General features: G+C 45.3%; 1 protein-coding gene across 1 annotated transcript in view; it reads right to left on the bottom strand.

Moving 5' to 3' along the window:
- LOC132888104 (sodium- and chloride-dependent GABA transporter 3-like) overlaps positions 1–23,288 on the bottom strand; it is a 71,334-nt gene that overhangs the window by 23,236 nt on the left and 24,810 nt on the right. The window contains exons 4-7 of the mRNA XM_060924097.1: positions 1,492–1,570; positions 1,189–1,321; positions 833–967; positions 403–506 (exon numbers count right to left, since the gene is read on the bottom strand). Of these exons, the coding sequence (XP_060780080.1) occupies positions 403–506; positions 833–967; positions 1,189–1,321; positions 1,492–1,570 (451 nt within the window). The remainder of the gene's footprint in view (positions 1–402; positions 507–832; positions 968–1,188; positions 1,322–1,491; positions 1,571–23,288) is intronic.

Below are 23,288 nucleotides of genomic sequence, written 5' to 3'. Positions count from 1 at the left end.
CTGAGCCTTTGGTGCATGCTCCTTTGATACCCAATCATGTTACCAATTAGCCTGCTTATCGTAGAATCTTCCACAATGGTGTTACTTGAATATCCTATGAACTCAGTATTATGTTCAGCGTTATGTTGCCTCTGTTCCAACTTTTTTGAGTGTTGCAGGCATCAAATTCTAATTTCATGTATATAAAAAAGAAAGAAAGAAAACAATTTAGTTGGTCAGTAAAAGTCTTGGAAATCTTTTCTTGATACTTTTGTTAGTTAAATAAAGGTTCATGTGAATTATCAAATCACAGATTTTTGTTTTTCTTGCATTTTGGATAATATCTAAACTTTTCTGGAAATGGGACTAGTATTTTATAGGTGAATGGGAGCAAAATGTTATGTTAGAAAATGTTCAGGTCACCTGTAGCATTTGGTGTTGTATTGGTTGTAGCTGCTTAACACAGTCAGTATTCCCAAACCTATACTATAAGAGAAGCCAATTTGACTGGCTGCCTCCATCCATACCTGCACACCCACACAAATACACAGAAATTTATAAAAGCAGTGAGTAATACACTACACTTACTTTGTTAAGTGGACTTGAAAGTAAATTTATGAACAGTTATCTACCATAAATTTGCTTTTGTCAAATTTTGCAGTTAACCCAAACTTTTAAAAGTAAATCTTCAGAACGTCTTTTAATACAGAAGATAGATTTTTTTCTTTCAAGAACAAACAGACAACTAAAATAATTCCATTATACAATTATTATTAATAATCAAGGTCTGTAAAAGTAACACTGTGTAAATTGTTAGTCCTGTATCTATTTGTGTGTTGTGCGCTTACAGCACCTGAGGCTCCAACAGTCGCTGGAAGTCAGGATAGAGGTAGAAAATAACACCCTGCATGGCTCCAGGGAGAGTCAGTCCACGAATCAGCAACACCAGCAACATTACATAGGGGAATGTGGCTGTGAAATACACCACCTCAGAACAGTGGATGGAAAACACATTAAGTAATGTCATGTAAAACAAGTTCCAATGTTGCATTTAAGTGTTTATGACTTAACCATTCCTAGTGACTAAAAACTATTGCACGAGAAACTGAACTAGAGCAAAGAAGAATAAATGAGTTCAGAAGCTGATATGGTTTTAATGGTAACAAACTTATTTGAATAGCCAATTATGGAAACCAAGCGCACACATACCTTCCCAGTGGACTTGACTCCTTTCCATAGAGAAAAATAGCATATGATCCAAATTGCAATTAGACACAGGAGAATCTCCCAGTTGATGTTACCTACTTCATCAATACCTTTGGAGATAGAAAGCACTCTTCGCCTGTACATTAATATAATGAAAATAAGTGATAGCATAGTGTTCTCTGTAACTTGTGTGTCTCAGTATGGATTTAATACATAGTTGGTTTCAGTAAATAATATGGATTTTTGTAACTACTGAAATGATGTTGATGAAAAGCTTTACTACATTTGCATGTACATGACACTTACTCCCAAAACTCAGTGGCTGCTGATGTTGAGTTGACCTGTCTGGTCCAGTTGGCATTATTTACATCAGCAATACAGCTGTCTGAGAAAGAGAGAAGGGAATCCACATGAATTATGGCACAAATTAATCACATTAATGCATGTATACTGTCACGAGCCAGCCGGGAACATCTAGGTCCTGATCCGGGCTTTTCACTCCACTCCCTGGTTTTCCCTGAGCCTTCCCCACACTGTGGCCAGCACATCTGTCTCTCACCAGCTCATCCACGGCTCTATATTACACTGCTTGGAGATTCTCTTGATGCAGGATTGTCTTTGCTTCGTGCGATGTTTTTTGCCTGTATTATTGTCCTAGTTTTTCCTGGGACCCTAATTATTTTGCTACTTTGCTGTGAATGTTGGGATTACTCTGCTTTCCTTTTGTGATTACCTTTGCTTTTTTGGGACTACGAGCACATTTCTCCTGCTGTGGGTGCGCGCTGGACTCTTTTACTTTTTGCGTCCGTGTTGTGAGCAAATTTTTCCCACTGCAGGGTTGTGCTCTGGACTTTGTGACTTTTTTTCTGCTTCCACACTTGTCTTGGAATTTCTACTCTTCCTGTTTGGCACTAACTCCCATTTCCATTATCTCGGTTTCAGACTTTTGCCTGGCTGCTGCTCCACTCTTACAGTGCTTTGCGTTTTAAAGATTAAAGACCTTTTTCTTCAACTTTTGTGCATGTGAGTCTGCTTATTGGGTCTCGCCAGCACCTATGACCATTTGGCTCATGAGAGAACAATGCTGCCAAGAGGAATCGCCCCAGCAGACTTGGATGCGGTCAGAACAGCACTGACTGGGGGCGTCGTGGCTCAGGTGGATAAGGCGCCGTACCATAAATCCGGGGACCCGGGTTCGATTCCGGCCCGAGGTTATTTCCCGATCCCTCCCCATCTCTCTCCTGCTCATTTCCTGTCTCTACACTGTCCTATCCGATAATAAAGGTGAAAAAAACCCAAATTAAAAAAAAAAAAAAACAGCACTGACCCACCAAGGCTCTATTTTGGGTTACCATCAGCAGGAGATTGTGGCTGTCCAGAGTATGACGACCATCACAGAGACACTGCAGAAACTCTCCTCTTAGATGGAGATCCTTCAGAATTCAATCTCGAGTCAGCCAGCACCTGCATCTGTCAGCTCACCTGTTGTCCCAATGGCTGTTCTGACTCTGCAATCCCACTGAGAGCCATGCCTGCCTGCCCTGCAACCTTACAATGGGGAGCCTGGGACCTGCCGCTCATTCTTTTCCCAAGTGCTCCTTGTCGATGGAACTTGAGGCCGCTGCTTTCCCTTCCAAGAGCTCTCAAGTTGCCTATATTATCATGCTTCTGACTGGAAGGGCTCAGGAGTGGGGAACAGTAGTTTGGGATCCTAGTGCCCCCTGTTATTCTAAGTACAAGGAATTCTTTGAAGAGATGCAGAAGGTTTTTGACTGGTCACCCATGGGCAAGGAGGCAGCAAAGTGATTCATGCAGCGGCTCAAGCAAGGCAACTGGCTGGTTTATGACTTTGCAATTGAGTTTTGTACCTTGACTGTGGCTGTGGACTGGAATACTGGTGCCCTGTCTGACACGTTTGTTTTCATGGACTTAATAGCTCTATATTGGATGAGATCATCCCTCTCAACCTCCCCTAGACTCTGAATGGCCTGATGGACTTTGCTGGTTGGGTGGGTAACCAGTTACACCAACAGAACCTGAGAAGGAGCCTCAAGTTTGAACCTAAGGTTGCTGTTTCCTCATCTGAGGCTGCTGCTTCTCCTGAACTGGAGCCCATGCAGTTAGGCAGAACCTGTGTCACTCCCAAGGAGAGAAGACACCACCATGAGACCAGGTCCTGCTTTTGCTGTGGCAAACCTGGACATTTCATGTCTCTCTCTCTCTCTCTGCTCTGTCACCCCTCCTGGAGTATAGGCCGTTGACAATTGCTCTCTCTATGCCCTATCACCCCTCCTGGGGTATAGGCCATTGACAATTGCTCTCCAAGCAACTCTGTCTTCAGCTATCCTTTCCAGCTTGGCCCATGTGTGCCCAAGCCTCCTCATGTCTGTGTGAAGGTCCCTATGCCAGCTGTTCCTAGGTCTGCCTCTTCTTCTTCTCTTCACTTGGGGGTTCCATAATGGCTTGTCTGGTGGTGTTTGATGCTGCCTTTCACAGGGTGTGGCCAATCCACTTCCATCGTCTTTGTCCAATTTCTTCTTCTATTGGTAGTTGGTTAGTTTTTGACTAGAGATCTCTGTTATTGATCTTATTGGGCCAATGTATTTTCAGGATCTTTCTTAAGCAGTTGTTAACAGATGTCTACACTTTACTGATCGTATTTTTGGTCATTCTCCATGACTCCAAAACATAGAGGAGTATTGATTTCACATTTGAGTGAAAGATCCTTATTTTGGTCTGCTGTTGATATACTTTTGAGCTCCAGATGTTTTTGAGCTGCAAAAAGGCTATTCTTGCCTTGCCTATTCTTGCAGGTGAAGGCTTCTACTTCTTCGAGTCTGTTACCATCTCTTTTAACCGGTTCACTGTTAGCTGTACTTATCCTCATGAGCTTTGTTTTTTCCTTTGTGTATGTTTAATCCTTCTTGTAGAGAGGTTGTTGCCAATATATCAGTCTTATTCTGCATCTGGTAATGGTTGTAAGATAGTAAAGCAAGGTCATCAGCAAAATCGGATTGAATTGGAACTTCCGGGTTGAGTGGACACTGGCACGACTTGCTGCTGCTGCTCACCGGAAAATTCTTAGTGTTTTTATGGTTTTACGGCCTGCATGGACTGTATAATTGCTTTTTTGTGTGAGTTAAAGCAGTCACTTTGCTTGTATAAGCACGGATTCAGTTGTCGCTTCTGCGTTTTGTGTCTGTGCGGGCAAATATTAGCTCACCAGCTTGAACACAGCACCTGGCTACACAGATGCACCTGGCCGCTGCAGTCGTTATGTGGACCAGCAAGTTTTGTATCTGGTCTGCGCTTGTCTGGATGTTCTTGTCGCTCTGCCATCATACCGTGGCAGGTTTATTTTGCTATACAGCCACTGAGCTATTGTGGATCCGCTGACACTTGCCTGAGCCTCCACCGCCAGTGCTGCACCACCACCCGGACATCGCTCTCTTCCCCTGCCAGAGATGCATCCATCATGGGTCTCGCAGGAATTTCCTCCATGACATCTCCAAAACAATAAACTCTTTCACAGCAAAAAATGATATCTTAGTAAGATAAAATATCTTGAAAATAGTTGAAACGATCTAGCATTTCCTATTATAAGAATACAAGACACCAATTCTGACATTATTAAACCTAGTTCTAGATTGCAACCAACTTATTCTAAGATGTCTTATCAAGTAAAAATATCTGTCCCTGCAGCAAGATATTAGTATTTTTTGTCAAAAATTAGTATTAAGTAATTTTCTCCTAAAATTCAGCTTTCAATTTTTTGCAGTGTTCTGATCCACCTCTCGCCATCCTGTCAAACTCCAGCCGGACTGTTGACCGCCATGCATTAGTCAGCCTAGCTAGGTCGGCTAATGCTTCTGCCAAACTTGACAACATCACTGTCCACTTCGGTCTGCTTAACATCCGCTCACTCACAAGCAAAGGACATCTCATTCAGGATCTCCTCACTGACCATAAGCTTGACTTTCTTTGTCTAACAGAAACTTGGCAACAGCCCAATGTCTTTTTTCAACTGAATGAATCCACTCCTCCCGTGCCATCCCCGTGGCAATGGCTGGGGAGGGGGTCTCGCGATAATTCACCGTGAGAAGTGGAAAGCCCTTCCAGTATCTTTGCCTCCCTTTAGTTCATTTGAATACATTACGTTTAAGCTGCCTGGACCTATTACAACCATTGTTGCTACAGTCTACCGCCCACCTAAGCTTCACAGTGACTTTTTAAATGATTTTGCCCCGTTACTCACCCATCTATCCACTCTCTCGCCAAATGTAATATTTTTGGGGGTTCAACATACATATAGATAATAGTAATTTGCCTCTTACCAGGGATTTTTCATCATGCCTTGAGAGTTTTGGATTCCATCAATACATACATTTTCCAACACACACATAAGACAACTTTGAAACCAATAGAAGTCCTATATAAGCAAACTTTTAAAGTTCTTGACAAAAAAACAATCAGCTATCACCACCATCATGTTGTTAAGAAGTACAATTTATTTAATTTTGATAGTTTTTTACATGTTTTAGATGCTTGCCTAATTTTTAAGATATTACATGGGCTTGCACCTCCCCCATTGAGTGAATTTATTAAGCAGATGGATGGTAGTGGCAGGGCAACTAGGGCAACCACCCGAGGAGACTGTATGATACAACGCAGATATAGTAAACTTGGGCATACAGTCTTCTCAGTAAGGGCCTCTAACTACTGGAATAGTCTTCCTTGTGAGGTAAGGGAAAGTTCAAATTATACAACTTTTAAAACCAGACTTAAAGGGCCCATGGCATGGTGGTTTGTTGATGCTTTAAACGGGCTCGTGGAGGCTTCCGGATGTTATATCCGAAGCCTTTCTCGAAATGAACCCTCGGTATGTAGATATAGCCTCCTGGGAGAAAGCCCCATTTCAGCGCTTTTCCCAGTGCGTCGTTTTGCTAATGAGAAGCAGGAGGCGGGGAAGGGTAGATGGTGGAGGCGTGCCATGGGGGGAGGGGGAGGGGCTGCCGTCTGCCTCCCAAGCCGGCCGAGAGCGCTCCTCGTCGGGCACGGCCAGGCGGGCGAATGCCCTGGTCCGTCCGCCCTGTCTATAAAATTGGTACAACTCGAGCCCATGGTAAAACTGGGACTTTGTCATTTTTTCCCGCCTGAGGCCCATGGTAAAACTGAGCAGTAGGACTTTGTCATTTTTTTCGGCATGAGGCCCATGGTAAAACTGCACTTCCAGGAGGGGCTGCCGTCTGCCTCCCAAGCCGGCCGAGAGCGCTCCTCGTCGGGCACGGCCAGGCGGGCAAATGCCCTGGTCCGTCCGCCCTGTCTAAAAAAATGGTACAACTTGAGCCCATGTATCTGGCTAACTGGAGGAAGCAGTTAGCTGCACAGCTAATGTAGCCATTGCTAGGCTAACGCACCGATTTTAAAACACGGCAAAACGACCAGTTATACACTTACTTGTTCGGTGTTTGTTGCTGATGCGGCAGGGATGCTTGGCACAGACCCAGGCTTCAGTGACAGTTGATGTGCAAAACCTGCCCTACTGTCCCAAGTTGTGGAAACATTCCTCAGGAAAATGCTTCTGACAAACATACACCATCTTAGGTAGACTCGACGGCGTATTATTGAAGTAAATAAAATTAAGCCACTGCGTCTTCAGGGGCTCTCCCATCGGCAGTAAAAACAGACTCCTTTCTGTGTTGTCACATCCATGTACAGCGCAGTTTCCATGTTGTGTCTTCTATGGGCTACAAAATGTAGTCATGTGTTCTGCGCATGCGCAGTAGGCTTCGCGCATGCGCAGTAGGCTTGGTGGGACAAACAGCAACTTTTGAGTTGGGCGGGCAATCCATACAGTGGGTGGGAATCCAGAGGGGGGGCGTGGGGATCATCTCCCTTGCTGACGTAGGCAAGGGAAGAGTTTATCAACGTGCCGTTTTGACGCGCTATTCTCAAATGTTGGGCATAGTTTGGTTTACACATTATGAAATTTCTAGCCACTGGGGTGACTTAAGAAGGTCAGAGGAACTCATTTTAACGTTAAAAAACCTCAGAAAGTGAAAATTTCATGCCATGGGACCTTTAAGAAATGGATCAAAATTAACCAGTCTTGTCACCATGAATAGCCCTCAGGTCACACATCACTGTTATGCAAAATTACTCATTCTTGCGCTGGGTGCTTGTATTGTTTTTTGTTGTTGTTTTATGTTGCTCTACTGACCTGCCAAGGGACTACAGATGAAAATTAGCTAATTTGCTAACTCTGGCACATTTACATTTTTAATTCAGATGGAGATGTTGATTAATGTGCATTGTCCCTTTTAAATAAACGAAAGGAAAAAAAAGGACACACTCTGGACTTGATCTGCTGCTCTGGTCTCACCCTCTTGAACTGCTCTGCCAATGAACTTCCTGTTACCGATCATTTCCTCTTTACATTTAATGTCGTACTCTGCCTTTCTGTAACTAAGTCTTCACGTCTCACTTCATTTCGGAATATGAAGGATATTAATATAGACACTCTTTGTTCCAATATCAACAATCTTCTGATCCCGGACTATCTTTCCAACCCTGATGAACTGGGAGCACACTACAACGGCTTGCAAAACATTCTCAACTCTCTTGCCCCAGTGAAAACACGGTCTGTTTCCTTCTCTTCAGCTGCTCCCTGGTATACCCCCAAGCTCCGGACAATGAAAGCCAAAGGTCGACAATTTGAGCGACTCTACAAAAAGACTGGTCTCACTGTTCATAAAGATATGCACAAAATCCATATTCTACTTTACAAGGACTCCATTGATCATACCAAATCAAACTACTATACTGGTTTAATCATCTTCAATGAAGGAAACACTAAGACACTGTTCTCGCTCCTCAATAAAATCTTCCAGTCATCTTACTCCCTACCCCATTTGTACTCAACTGACACCTGTAAATCTCTAATACTGTTTTTTTTGGTGAAAAAATACACAATATTCACCAGCACTTGTGTTTAAATCCAATGCCTCTCTCCCCTTATGAATTTCTCCCGCATTGCCAGCCATTTTCCAGTTTTCAACTTCCTGATGCCTCTGAAATCTCTGACCTTATCCTTAAATCCAAGCCCTCTACATGTCAGCTTGATCCCCTTCCCACAATCTTGGTCAAATCTTGCCTCTCCTCATTGCTTCCCCTCACATCTGCCATTATTCACTTTTCACTCTCCACTGGCACTGTTCCATCACAATTCAAAACTGCAGCAGTCACTCCAGTGCTGAAAAAACCTGGTTCAGGTCCCAGTAACTACAATAATCTCTGCCCCATTTCTAACTTACCATTCATCTCCAAAATTCTTGAGAAAATAGTCGCCAGCCAGCTACACACACATTTAACTCAAAACTGCCTTCCCCTTGGCCACATTTTCCACAAATTCAACATTCATTTCCACTGCTTCGCGGATGACATTCAGCTCTACTTATCCTGCAAACCGGACTCCTGTCTCCCTCCCTCCTCCCTCACTTCCTGCATATTTGAAATAAAATCCTGGTTCACCTCAAATTTCCTAAAATTAAACAGCGATAAAACTGAATTCCTCCTCATTGGCACCAAATCCATACTGTCTAAACCTGACACCATTTCCCTCACCATTGACAACGTCTTAGTTTCCTCCTCTCCTCAGGTTAACAGCCTGGGTGTCATCCTCGATAGCACACCATCTTTCCAATCCCACATCAATAACATTATCATCTCTGCATACTTCCATCTACATAACATTAATCAACTCTGCCCCTCTCTCACTCTCCATACTGCCTCCATCCTTGTTCACAGCCTTGTGGCCTCCCGGATTGACTACTGCAACTCTCTTCTTTTTGGCCTCCCTCAAAAGTCCCTCCATAAACTCCAACTGGTCCAGAACTCTGCTGCCCGTATCATCACTAAAACCCGCTGTTATCACCACATCGCCCCCTTCATCCGGCTACTCCACTGGCTCCCGGTCAAGCAATGTATAGAATTCAGACTCCTCCTGTATACCTTCAAGGCCATCCACAACCTCGCCCCTCCATATTTGTCTGACCACCTTCACATCGCCACTCCAGCCCATTCCCTTCATTCCTCCTCTTCCATCTATCACACTGTCCCCTCTGCCCATCTCAGCACCATGGGGAGCAGAGCTTTCAGCCGCTCTGCTCCCCACCTTTGGAACTCTCTGCTTCCTCATATCTGTAACTCTGTCTCTCTCCCCATCTTCAAGTCTAAACTCAAAACTCACCTGTTTGAGATTGCTCACTCATTTTAACTTCTATTACACTTTCCATTGTTTCTTTTATGTATGTTGATTTTATTTATTGTTTTTATTCATTGTACAGTGTCCTTGAGTGTATTAAAAGGCGCTTATAAATAAAATGTATTATTATTATAAATCAAGGTCATCGAGTTGTGACCACAATGTCCATTGTATTCCAGTTTTCCTCCCTTCAGTAGTTATCCTCATTATCCAGCCGATGGCAAGTAAAAAGAGAAAAGGAGAGAGGAGGCATTCCTCTCTGACCTCAGTCTTGATTTCAAATTGTAAGTTGTCCCTCATGTACCACTCTGCATTTTGTTTCCTCGTAACTGTTCCTAACTAGATTTACCAGCTTCGTGGGTATTCCGTAATGCCTTATAAGTTTCCAGATAGCTTCTCTGTTCACACTGTCAAACGCTTTCTCATAATCAACAAAGTTAATATATAGTTGTAGTAAATCGCTGATGTGGGACAGAAGCACGGCAGGCAGGAACTGAAGTTCTTGCAAACTTTATTGTGTTTAGCTTTTCAGCTTGACTCGTGTTATTTTATTTATTCACTCACACACACACACACGTTCTGGTCGGGAGTCAGCTCTTCTCTGCTTTCCCCCTCTTTTTATGCTCCATCCCTGCAACAAACACACACGCCCACATTAATTGACACCAGGTCTAATGACTTAGCCACTTGCCTTCCCCAACCCTGCCCTCCATTGACAAACTGTCGCTTGGCCATGCCCCCGTTTCACCATACTCCCACCGCCTGACTCAGGCTGGGGAGACGTCTGGCCTGAAGCAGACTTCCCCCCCCCGATGGGACTGGAAGTCCACAGCCATTACCTGTGCACCCGGCCTGTGGACCACCTCAAACTTAAATGGCTGGATGGTGAGATACCAACGGGTGATCCACGCACTGGCATCCTTCATGTGGTTGAGCCACTGAAGGGGCACGTGGTCCAAACAGAGAGTGAAAGGGTGCCCCAGCAGGTAGTATCAGAGGGCAAGGACCGCCCACTTGATGGCAAGACACCCTTTTTTTGATGGTGCTGTACTTGCTTTCACGGATCGAGAGTTTATGGCTGATGTACAGCACGGGGCGCTCCTTACCCTCCACCTTCTGGGACAAAATGACCCCCAGTCCTCTGTCCAATGCGTCAGTCTGCAAAATAAAGGGGAGAGAGAAGTCAGGGGACTGCAAAAGTGGCCCCCCACACAGTGCAGCTTTTACCTCAGTGAAAGCCTGTTGGCACTGTTCTGTCTACTGGACTGGATCTGGAGCCCCCTTTTTAGTGAGATTGGTGACGTCTGAATAATTAGGTATAAACCTACGATAGTAGCCAGCCAGCCCCAGGAACTGTCTCACCCCCTTTTTGGTCTTGGGCCTCAGGCAGGCCACAATCACGGCAGTCTTGTTAATTTGGGGACGCACCTGCCCATGACCCAAGTGGAACCCCAGATACTGTACTTCCACTTGCCCAATTGCTCACTTCTTCGGGTTAGCTGTGAGACCTGCATGTCTCAGCGACTTTAGAATGGCCCTCAGATGTTCCAGATGCCATGGCCAATCATGGCTGTAGATTATTATGTCATTGTAGTGATCAGAGCGGGTGGGTGGAGCACAGAAGTACGGCAGGCCAGAACTGAGTTCCAAAAACTCTTTTTATTTTCAGCTTTAAACACTCTCCCAGCCTCTCTCACACACACACACACACACACACACACACACACACACACGTCTTCTGGTTGGGGAGAGAGCTCCCTTCCTCTGCTCTCTCTCTCCTTTTATAGGGCGTGGTCACTGGGGAAGACACACAAACACAGGTTAACTAACATCAGGTGCAGTGATTCTGCCACTTACCTTCCTTGACTCCGCCCTCCGTTCACAGACCAATGCTTGACCACGCCCCTGCTGCCACATACCCCCACCGCCCGACTCAGGCCGGGCAGCCGTCCGGCCTGCAGCCAACTCCCCCCCCCCCCCCCCAACAGGAGAGGAAATCTGCCACGATCATCTGCGCCCCCGGCCTGTGGACCACCTTGAAGTTAAAGGGCTGGAGTGCCAGATACCAACGGGTGATTGTGGTGGAGCCACTGGAGGGGCACGTGGTCCGAACAGAGGGTGAAAGGGCGTCCCGGTAGGTAGTAGCGGAGGGAGAGGACCGCCCACTTGATGGCCAGGCACTCCTTTTCTATCATGCTGTAGCGGCCCTCACACACCGACAGCTTCCTGCTGATGTACAGCACTGGGCGATCCTCCCCCTCCACCTCCTGGGACAGAACAGCCCCCAGCCCCCTGTCCGACGCGTCCGTCTGCAACATAAAGGGGAGAGAAAAGTCAGGGGAGTGTAAAAGTGGCCCCCCACACAGTGCAGCCTTTAACTCAGAGAAAACCCGCTGGCATTGCTCCATCCACTGGACCGGATCTGGTGCCCCCTTTTTAGTGAGATCAGTCAGCGGGCTGGTGACGTCCGAATAATTAGGTATAAACCTACGATAGTAGCCAGCCAGCCCCAGGAACTGTCTCACCCCCTTTTTGGTCTTGGGCCTCGGCCAGGCCGCAATCGCTGCTGTCTTATTAATTTGGAGACGCACCTGCCCATTGCCCAAGTGGAAGCCCAGATACCATACTTCCACCTGCCCAATCGCACACTTCTTTGGGTTGACTGTAAGACCTGCTCACCTCAGTGACCTAAGGATGGCCCTTAAGTGTTGTAAATGCTACGGCCAGTCATTACTATAGATTATAATATCGTCCAGGTATTCGGCTGCATAGGTGGCGTGGGGGCGGAGGACCCTATACATAAGCCGCTGGAATGTAGCGGGCACCCCAAACAGCCCAAAAGGAAGTGTGACAAACTGGTGTAAGCCAAATGGTGTGAAAAAGGTCGTTTTCTCTCGGGATAGCGGAGTCAAGGGGATCTGACAATATCCCTTTGTGAAATCCAGTGTCGAATAAAAACGAGCCGTGCCTAATCAATCGAGCAACTCATCAATATGAGGCATTGGGTACGCATCAAAATTAGACACCGCGTTAACAGGTAAGTGATGTCAACGTTCCCTTTTGAACCTCCGGCGCCAGCTCTGCCTTCTCCGGAACCAATGACACCAATGCCACGGGGACCTCCTCGTTCCAGAGTTTGAGCAGATTGAGGTGGTAAATCTGTAGCGCCCCACCCCTGTCCGTTCGCCTCACCTCATAGTCAACATCCCCAACTCGCCGTGTAACCTCAAAGGGTCCTTGCTACTTGGCGATCAATTTGGAGCTCGACGTGGGCAACAGCGCGAGTACTTTATCTCCCGGTGCGAACTCCCTAAGGTGCATGCCCCTGTCGTACAGGCGGATTTGCCATTCTTGGGCCTGCCGCAAATTTTCCTGGGTTAGGTGTGTGTGTGGAGTTTTATGCGTAGGCTGATAACGTATTGAATTTCGTTTTTGCTTGTTGAAGGTTCCTCCTCCCAATTTTCCCACAGTACATCTAGGATGCCATGTGGCTTACGCCCATATAATAATTCGAACAGGGCGGACCCCGTGGAGGCTTGTGGGACCTCTCACACTGCGAATAACAAGGGTTCGAGCCATTTATCCCAGTTGCGTGCGTCCTCACGTACAAACTTTTTAATTATGTTTTTGAGGGTGCAATTAAACCATTCGACTAAGCCATCCGTTTGTGGGTGATACACGCTGGTGCGGATTGGCTTAATTCCCGGTAACCCATACAGTTCGCGCAGTGTGCATGACATAAACGTAGTGCCTTGATCAGTCAGAATCTCTTTGAGGATTCCAACTTGGGAGATGACGTGGAAGAGTGCTTCCACAATACTATGTGCTGAGATATTGCGAAGAGGCACTGCTTGTGGATATCGCATTGCATAGTCCACCAGAACTAAAATAAAGCGATACCCTCGTGTTGACCGATCTAATGGCCCGACGAGATCCATCCCAATTCTTTCGAAGGGGGTCTCAATTAATGGCAGGGGGCGCAAAGGCGCTTTTGGAATGGCCGCTGGATTTACTAACTGGCATTCACAGCATACCGTACACCACCTATGGACATCGCCGTGAATCCCTGGCCAATATAACCGGGCCATTATTCGGGCTAGTGTCTTATCCTGCCCTAAGTGTCCAGCCATGGGATTAAAGTGAGCCACCTGGAATATAAATTCCTGGCGGCTCTTTGGGATCAAAAGCTGTGTGATCGGCTCCTTAGTCTGAGTGTCCTGCGTCACTCTGTATAAGCTCTCCTTCATAATGGAAAAATAGGGGAAGGACGGGGTGGCATTTGGCTGGAGCGTTTGACCATTGATTACTCTCACTTGGTCAAATGCATGCTGCAGTGTCTCGTCACGACTGCTATAACGGAAAATCCGCGAGGGATTCCCCGAGAGAGGGAGGAGGAGCCGGCGGCTCCTCACTCTGACGTGGTGATGACGTAGACGGCTCTGTGACAACTGCTCCCGCCAGTGCCACACCGGGACCTCCCCCTGCTGAACTACGGCAGGCCCCACTCTTCACTAAATGAGTCATTAATTCCCGAAATCCCAGCCAATCAGTCCCCAAAATTATCGAGTGGGTAAGGCAAGGATTAACCACCGCCTTTACTCTAAATTTCTCCCCTTGAAATAGAATGTGGACCGACACTAAAGGGTAGTTGTGAACATCCCCGTGCACACACAACACCTTCACCAATTGTGCTCTCCCCAATGCCTCGTCTTGCACCAGACTTTGGTGGATTGAGGTCCGATTACAGCCGGAGTCCTCCAAAGCCTGATACGTATCCCCTTGGATACTCACCGGTATGCGATATGCTCTGGCCCGATCGAGGGCGGTCCCTGGAGCGTCGGGGATCCAGACCACCGCGCCCACCTCCATTGCTGAGCACTGATGCTGGAGGTGCTCCGGCTCCCTGCAGCGCCAGCAAACCGGCCCGGGCTCTCTCTCTGCACCGGTGTTCCGGGGCTCACTCACCTGAGGGGGGGGAGAGATAGACACGGAAGTGGGAAACGATAGGGCACTGTGGGTGCGGCAGGCCAGCTGAGGTGGAGCTGACCCCCGCCTCTGTGGTGGGGGAATGGGGTGAGGATGAGGAACAGAAGGGGAGGGGGGAGAGAGAGAGAGAGAGAGAGGGAAGAAGAGGAGACATGCTGTCCTGCCATCGGAACAGCCGCCAAATGGTCCTCCGCCAGCTCGATGGCCTGATCCAGCGACGCCGGGCGATGGCACTGGATCCACTCCACTGTTCTTTTGGGAAGTCGGGCGATGAATCGTTCCAGCGCCACCAGATCGACGATTCCCTCGGCGTCACGGTTGTCGGCCCTCAGCCACTGCCGGCAGGCATCCCAGAGTTGCTGGCCAAACACGAACGGCTGGCCGACTTCCTCCAGGCGCAGAGCGCGGAAGTGCTGTCATTGTTGCTCCGGGGTGCACCCCACATGCTGGAGAACAGCCTGGCAGAGGTCGGCGGAGGCCAGCCGGCTGTCGGCGGGGAGCTGTAGCGCGGCCAGCTGCGCCTCGCCCGTTAACAGGGGGAGGAGGCGCGCCATTCTACTGGCCAGCCCCAGGCCTCTGCTGCCTGCTCAAAGAGTGCAAGGAAGGCTTTGGGGTTGTCGTACAGGCCCATCTTCATTAGGGTGAGGTGGGGAGGGCCCATGGAGGTGGTGGACCCCGCCGATGCGAGTAGGTGCCGGAACGCCTGGCGATCTTCGTGCTGCGCCAGCACCTGGGCCTCGAACCTTTGCTCCTGCTCCTTCCGGAGGGCGATCAGCGCCTGGTGCTGGCTCTATTGGGCCGTGGCAAGGGCATGGATCAGGTCCTGGAAGGGGGAGGACTCCATGGGCTGTTCTCCTCTGTGCTCTGATCCCAGGTTTCGGCACCACTGTAGCAATCAGCGGGTGGGTGGAGCACAGAAGTACAGCAGGCCAGAACTGAGTTCTAAAAACTCCTTTTTATTTTCAGCTTTTCAGCTTTAAACACTCTCCCAGCCACACATGCATGAGCACACACACGAGTCTTCTGGTTGGGGAGAGAGCTCCCTTCCTCTGCTCCCTCTTTCCTTTTATAGGGCGCGGTCACTGGGGAAGACACACAAACACAGGTTAACTAACATCAGGTGCAGTGATTCTGCCACTTACCTTCCTTGACTCCGCCCTCCGTTCACAGACCGATGCTTGACCACGCCCCCGCTGCCACAGTCATCCATGTATGCAGCTGTGTAGGCAGCATGAGGGTGGAGGACCCTGTCCATGAGCTGCTGGAACATAGCAGGCACCCCAAATAACTCAAAAGGGAGCATGACAAATTGGTGTAATCCAAATGGTGTGGAAAAGGCCGTTTTCTCTTGGGATAGAGGAGTCAAGGGCATCTGCCAATATCCCTTTGTTAGATCCAGTGTCGAATAAAAGTGAGCAGCACCTAACCGATCAAGCAACTCATCAATGCGAAGCATTGGGTATGCGTCAAATTTAGACACAGCATTGACTTTTCTATAGTCCACACAGAACCGGACCGACCCGTGGGTCTTGGGAACCAGGACCACTGGACTGCTCCAGTCACCGTGGGACTCCTCGATTATGCCCATTTTGAGCATGGCCTTGAGTTCATCCCAAACCACCTTTTTCTTGTGTTCGGGCAAGCGGTAAGGGCGGCTATGCACTACCACCCCTGGGGGCATTTCAATGTGGTGTTCTATGAGGTGGGTACGACCAGGAAAGGGTGAGAACACATTCAAAAATTCCTTTTGCAACTTGACCACCTCTGTGAGTTGGGCCAGTGAGAGGTGGTCTTCCCAAGCTCCCGGAGTGGTTTGCGATGTTACCTTTTTTATCTCTGGCCCCAGCTCCGCCTTCTCTGGGACTACCGACGCCAATGCCACGGGGACCCCCTCGTTCCAACGTTTTAACAGGTTGAGGTGGTAAATTTGCAATGCCCCACCCCATCCATTCGCCTCACCTCATAGTCGACGTCCCCGACTCGCCATGTTACCTGGAAGGGTCCTTGCCACTTGGCGATTAATTTGAAGCTCGACGTGGGCAATAATATGAGTACTTTGTCTCCCGATGTGAACTCTCTAAGGGGCGTGCCCCTGTCACACAGCCAGATTTGACGTTCTTGTGCCTGCCGTAAATTCTCCTGGGTAAGGTGCATGAGGGTGTGGAGTTCTGCGCACAGGTCGAGAACGTATTGAATTTCATTCTTGCTGGGCAAAGGTCCCTCCTCCCAATTTTCCCATAGCAAGTCCAAAATGCCATGTGGCTTTTGCCCATATAATAATTCAATGCGGACGATTTTACCCTGTGGAGGCTGCGGGACCTCTCGTACTGCAAATAACAGGGGTTGAGCCATCTATCCCAATTATGTGCATCCTTCCTTATGCATTTCCGAATTATGTTTTTGAGGGTTTGATTAAAACGTTCCACTAAGCCATCCATTTAATAATAATAATAATAATAATAATAAGTATTTGGAGCATATAAACAAAGTCTCTATGCTCTTACAAAAAGAAAATAGAAAGAAATCAAAACATTACCACACCAATAAAAATTATGAAAAAAGTAAATATATGTATTTAAAAGCAGTTGCACTCAATAACTCAAAGCGCAACAAACCGAAAATGTTGTGCCTTTGGTCTCTGAATACAACTGCCTCAAACACCTTAAAACTTTAAACCTGAGATCACATGACTCTTCGATGGCAATGCCAGCATAGTTTCTAGTTCTACTCATATACAGTAGTCATATTTTTTCATTTATCCTAACACATAAATCGGATATTTCGACGCCTATCCCACCATGAACACCTCTTCAACTAAAGAATCACGAAAAAGGGAGATTGAACAATCGCCTTTAAAGAAAAGGTTTAAAGATTCTTCCATCTCTAAAGACGACCTCGATGCAGCTATTGCTAACGGCATAAAGCTAGCACTTCAAGAACAACAAAGTGCCCTGGATGCAGTAGTTACTTCTGCAGTTAAGGAAGCTATGGACTCTATATTGATCCCTGCATTACGCGATATACGCACAGATCTACAGAAGACAAACAAAGCGGTAAAGGAAGTTAGTGGGGAATTAGAAAGAGTGGCTACAGCTGTTAAACGCATCCAAGACCGAGTGGACTCAGTGCAAGCAGCTGCACGAGAGGACAGACGATCGGTTATCGATCTAAGGAAACAGTTTGACCAACTCAAAGCTGACAGACTTGGAGGATAGGGGTCGTAGAAATGACGTCAGAATTTTTGGCTTACCAGAAATGGCAGAGGGCTCGGATACAGTCGGCTATCTCAAGACTAATCTTCCCAAATGGATTCCATCACTGGTGGGTCTGGACATTGACATTGAGCGGGCACGTCGGATGTATGACGGCCGTGATGCTAACACCAACAAGCCACGCACCCTTATCTTCAGACTACTATGATGGCAGGATAGATCAGCCATACTCAAAGGTGCACGCAAAGTATATCCAGTGAAGTACGCCAGCAACACAACTCTCCTATTCTTTCCTGACTTCAGTCCAATCACAACAGTGAAGAGAAAGAGCTTCAGTCCTGTCATGAAGAAGGCTACAGCCATGGACCTGGAACCGTTTCTCATCTACCCCGCCTTGATGAAGATGGAGCATTGTGGTAAGATGACGACATTTGATTCTCCTCAAGCTGCGGACGATTTTATCAGCTCCCTGCTACGGAGATTAGATCCTGCAACAGCGCGGGGTGACAACAGAGCTACCGCTCTTCTCCCTGGCCGAAGCAGCGAGGGCAAGCATCATGGTGGTAACGTTAATCAACATGCAGGAGAAGGCAATTTAGTGGACATGAATGAATGAAGGCTGGCTAGCAGTTCCCTTCCACAAGGGCATGTTTACTGGTGTTCTACAGCTTTACAAAATTTATTTCAACTATGTGAATAGCAATGTCGCCCCCATAGGTTAAGGCTGAATACATAGGCTACTACGTGTTTTTTCTAAGGTCAAATAGCCCAAGTTCCTCTGTGCCGTCCTTTTTCATGGGCTAACACTAATATTAGGTTTAAGCAATGTCACTTACTGAATACATGCAATGTTTTTACGTGCATTCTTTAGGGCTATTGATAAGGTCCTATGTGCTGTCTTTTTTCTTCAGGGAGCGTTTGAAGGGCTAACGTAAACCTGTTTTTGTTTTTATATTGACATTAGCCTCAAGTTTTAATTTCACCCATTCACCGGGTTGGTGAAGAATTATCCATTCATTTTTTTTGTTTGTTTGTTTTGTTGACTATGTGGGTGCCTGCTACTATAGCCATGCGTTGGAGTGGATTGGCCATGGATCAATCGAAGTTTGTGTTTTTGCAGGCCTACAGAAAGATTTCTGTGCGGTCTGTGCCAGTTTTTGTCTCTAGTTTTCCCTCCCCCACCCCCTCCTCTACAGACTTTTACTACATGTTAGAACTCTACTAGCATTAATGAAATGTCAACATATTTGGCAGGTGCATGTTAGCTTTATTCTTTATCACACATCAACCTATATCAGCAGTTATCCTCATATTGAAACTGATCTTGGCTGTTCGTAACACAAATGGTACCCTTGATTATTCGGTCACTTAATGTTAAAGGACTTAACTCTGCTATCAAATGAACGCATGTCCTTGAGTACCTGCATCGTAAAAAGGCAGACATTGCCCTAATTCAAGAAACACATCTCAGACAAAGCAATGTGGCCCGTTTTCAAAACAAACACTACAAACTTATTGCATCATCATGTGCACTAAATAAAACCAAGGGTGTGTGCATCTTGATGAAATGGAAATTTGATCTCGACATCAAGCATAGCGCAAAGGATGAGAATGGCAGACTGGCATTTGTTACTGGTAGTATTCTCCATCTGAAACTGGCATTCATATCTATATACTGCCCAAATGAGCCAGACAGAGACTTTTTTACTGATATTGGCAATACACTACTAGAACTAAATCACTGCTCTTTAGTGATAGGAGGTGATTTCAATGCTGTTATTAACCCTGTTCTTGATAAATCTAATCCAGATGCAGCAACCAATCTTTCATCTACTCTGTTGAACTCATTCATAAAAGATCTTACCCTTATTGACCTCTGGCATATGCAGAATATTGATACTAGGGATTATACATTTTTCTCCAATAGACATAAGACATTTTCTGGGATAGATTATATCTTTGTTAGCTCATCCTTAATCGCAGGAAATACTTCCATCTCTATTCAGCCAATTCTGTTATCTGATCACTCTGCATTACTATGTAACATTGATCTGCCCAACACTAAGATTAGGGCCCCTAGGTGGTGATTGAATACATCCTTGTTAACCAACCCTAGTTTCCTTATCTTGCTCAAAATCCAGTTGAAAGATTTCCTAGATATTAACACAAATGAAGACGCCAATCCACAAGTCTTATGGGAGGCCACAAAATGTTTTATCCATGGCTTTTGTATCTCATTCTCCTCTATGGTGGCAAAAACAAAAGCTGTTCAGATCTCTAATTTAGAAAATAAAATTGAATCACTACAGAATTTGCAAAAACACAGCCTGTCAGATGATCAGTCTACACTGCTGGCATCATTGAAGGATGAATACAATGCAATAGCCATATCAAAAGCAGAGTTCATCTTACATAGAACCAGACAGCGGTACTATTTTGAATCAGAGCAGCGTAGTCACCTGCTGGCACTTATGCTTAAAGACTGTGAAACTAAGGCACACATCCCAGCTATAAAAGCTGCTGATGGTAAAATTACAACAAACTCCCAAGCCATCAATATCACTTTTACATCATTTTTTGAAAATCTTTATAAATCTGAGATTGATTTCAATGATGCCACTTGTACAAGCTTTCTAGATAGGCTGGACTTGCCCAGGGTCTCACAGGCAGACCAGGGTGACCTTGAGGCCCCATTAGAACTTGACGAGCTACATAGAGCCCTGAAATGCCTAAACAAAGGCAAATCACCTGGTTTAGATGGCCTCCCACCAGAGCTATTTTTAGAACTTTGGGACATGGTGGGTTCACTCATGCTTGATTCTTTTAATTTTGCCATTAAGAATGGGACTTTTCATAGAGACCAAAAAACTGCACTCATCACTCTTCTCCTAAAAAAGGGAAGGGATCCTCTTGAGTGCTCTAGTTTCAGACCAATATCCCTGCTCACAACCGATCTAAAAATATATGCTAAGGCTCTTGCACTGCGCCTTGAAAGAGTCATTCACTCTTTAGTTAACACGGACCAAACAGGTTTCATCCAGGGACGGTTCACATCTGATAACATGAGAAGGCTGCTGCATATCATAGATGCTGCAGATAGCCACCAAAATCCATGTGCTGTATTTTCACTTGATGCGGAGAAAGCCTTTGACAGGCTAGAGTGGCAATACATGTGGGCAGTATTAAAACATTTTGGGTTTGGGCATAAGTTTATTGCAATGATAAAAACATTGTATCACTCACCCTGTACAAGTGTCCTAACAGGAGGCCTGATCTCTCCCCCATTTAAATTGCAACGTGGAACAAGACAGGGATGCCTGCTTTCCCCTCTCTTATTTTGTCTATTCCTGGAACCCTAAGCACAAGGCATTAGACAATTCACAGCTTCTCCTATGAGAATTGGTGATCAAAACCACATTATATCACTGTATGCAGATGACATTATTTTGTTTTTAGACAATTTTGACACCTCCATTCACCTAATAATGAAAGAATTTGATTATTTTAGTGGCCTCTCAGGCTACAAAATAAATTGGTCAAAATCCGCCTTAATGCCTCTGAATAATAAAGTATAAAAGCTCCTATTCCTGCATGCATTCAGGTCAAAAGCTCTTTTACCTATCTGGGCATTCAAATTCATAAAAACATACATAAGATAAACAGGGACAACTTCAACACTATGCTAACCAAGATAAAGTCTGACATTGAAAGATGGAAGAATTTAAAAACAACCATTCAAAGCAGAATTAATACAGTTAAAATGAACATATTGCAATGTATCAATTTCCTTTTCTTCATGTTGCCACTCCCTCCCCCTCCAACTTATTTTAAACACATACATTCTATGGTGTCCAAATTTATTTGGAATGGTAGAAGGCCTAGGATTCGTTTGACAACGTTACAGTGGCCAAAACTGCTTGGTGGTTTGGCAGTACCAAACTTTGAACATTATTATTGGTCATTCCAAATCAGGGCACTCAGAACATGGGTCAACCCAGAAGCTACCACTGCATGGAAAATGATTGAGTCTGCTAAGGTTGCACCACATAGGCTACAGGACATCTTGTTTACCAATATACGTACTAAAGCACTTAAATTCGGACCTATTATTGCTAATTCTGTACAGGTATGGAAGAGGGCAGAAAGATGGATGGGTGGCCCATTTAAATTCTGTAAGAATACGCCACTATGGCACAACTTTAATTTATGTGGTAACCAACCATTTATTCCACCCTCTTGGTCATCACTTGGAATAAACATGCTTGGTGATATATATGATGCTCAAGGTCTTTACTCTATTCAATCTGGTAAATTTCCAAACAACATGAAAATAGCTAAAGTTATACCTTTATATAAATGTGGAGATAGACACCATTACACAAATTACAGGCCAGTTTCTTTACTCTCTCAGTTCTCCAAGATCCTCGAAAAACTGTTCACAGCAAAACTAGACAATTTCATTGAAAAATATAAACTTTTAGCTGACAGTCAATACGGATTCCGGAAAGACAGATCAACAACCCTGGCATTAATGGAACTTATCAAGAAAATCACAAATGGTATAGACAATAAAAAACATGTTATGGGAATTTTCATAGATCTAAAGAAAGCATTTGATACAATAAATCACGACATTCTATTCAAAAAATTAGAGAGGTATGGTATCAGAGGGGTTGGTTTGGACTGGGTGAGGAGCTACTTAAGTAACAGGCAACAATTTGTAAAAATTGGAGATCACACATCTGAGTATTTGCCCATAACATGTGGAGTACCGCAAGGGTCCGTCTTAGGTCCTAAACTGTTTATATTGTACATTAATGATTTATGTAATGTATCAAGTATAATGAAATGCATATTATTTGCTGATGATACAAACATCTTTTGCGCCGGGGACAATGCACAGCAGCTTATGGAAACAATCACAACCGAAATGAATAAATTAAAAAGGTGGTTTAACGTAAACAAATTGTCATTGAATTTGAGTAAAACAAAGATTATGTTATTTGGAAAATATAAGTCGAACCCTCAAGTTGAATTGAAAATTGACAACATAACCATAGAAAGAGTGTATGAAATAAAATTTCTGGGTGTGATTGTTGATCATAAAGTCTGCTGGAAACCGCATATTAATCATGTTAAAGCAAAAATAGCAAAGATTACTGCAATTTTGGGGAAATCAAGACACATTCTGGACTATAAATCACTACATACTCTGTATAATGCACTCATACTTCCATATTTGAGCTACTGTGTGGAGATATGGGGTAATACCTACAAATCTAACCTGCAGCCGTTATGCACATTACAAAAAAGAGCAATAAGAATTGTCAATAATACGGGATATCTTGAGCATACAAACGCATTATTCGTAAAAGCACACACTCTGAAATTCACTGATCTGGTTAAACACAAGACTGCACAAATTATGTATAAAGCAAGACATAACCTTCTTCCGGGTGAGGTACAAAATACGTTTATGGAAAGGCAGGGTGGGTATAACCTGAGAGGGGAAATGAATTTTAAGAGAGTAAATGTTAGAACAACTATGAAAAGTATGTGCATAACAGTCTGTGGGGTGAAATTGTGGAATGGTCTGGATAATGAGCTCAAAAATAGCACCAACATAAAACTGTTTAAAAAAT

Source organism: Neoarius graeffei, chromosome 6, assembly GCF_027579695.1.
Source record: "Neoarius graeffei isolate fNeoGra1 chromosome 6, fNeoGra1.pri, whole genome shotgun sequence".
NCBI lineage: Eukaryota > Metazoa > Chordata > Actinopteri > Siluriformes > Ariidae > Neoarius > Neoarius graeffei.
This window is presented reverse-complemented; position numbering and strand designations above follow the sequence as displayed.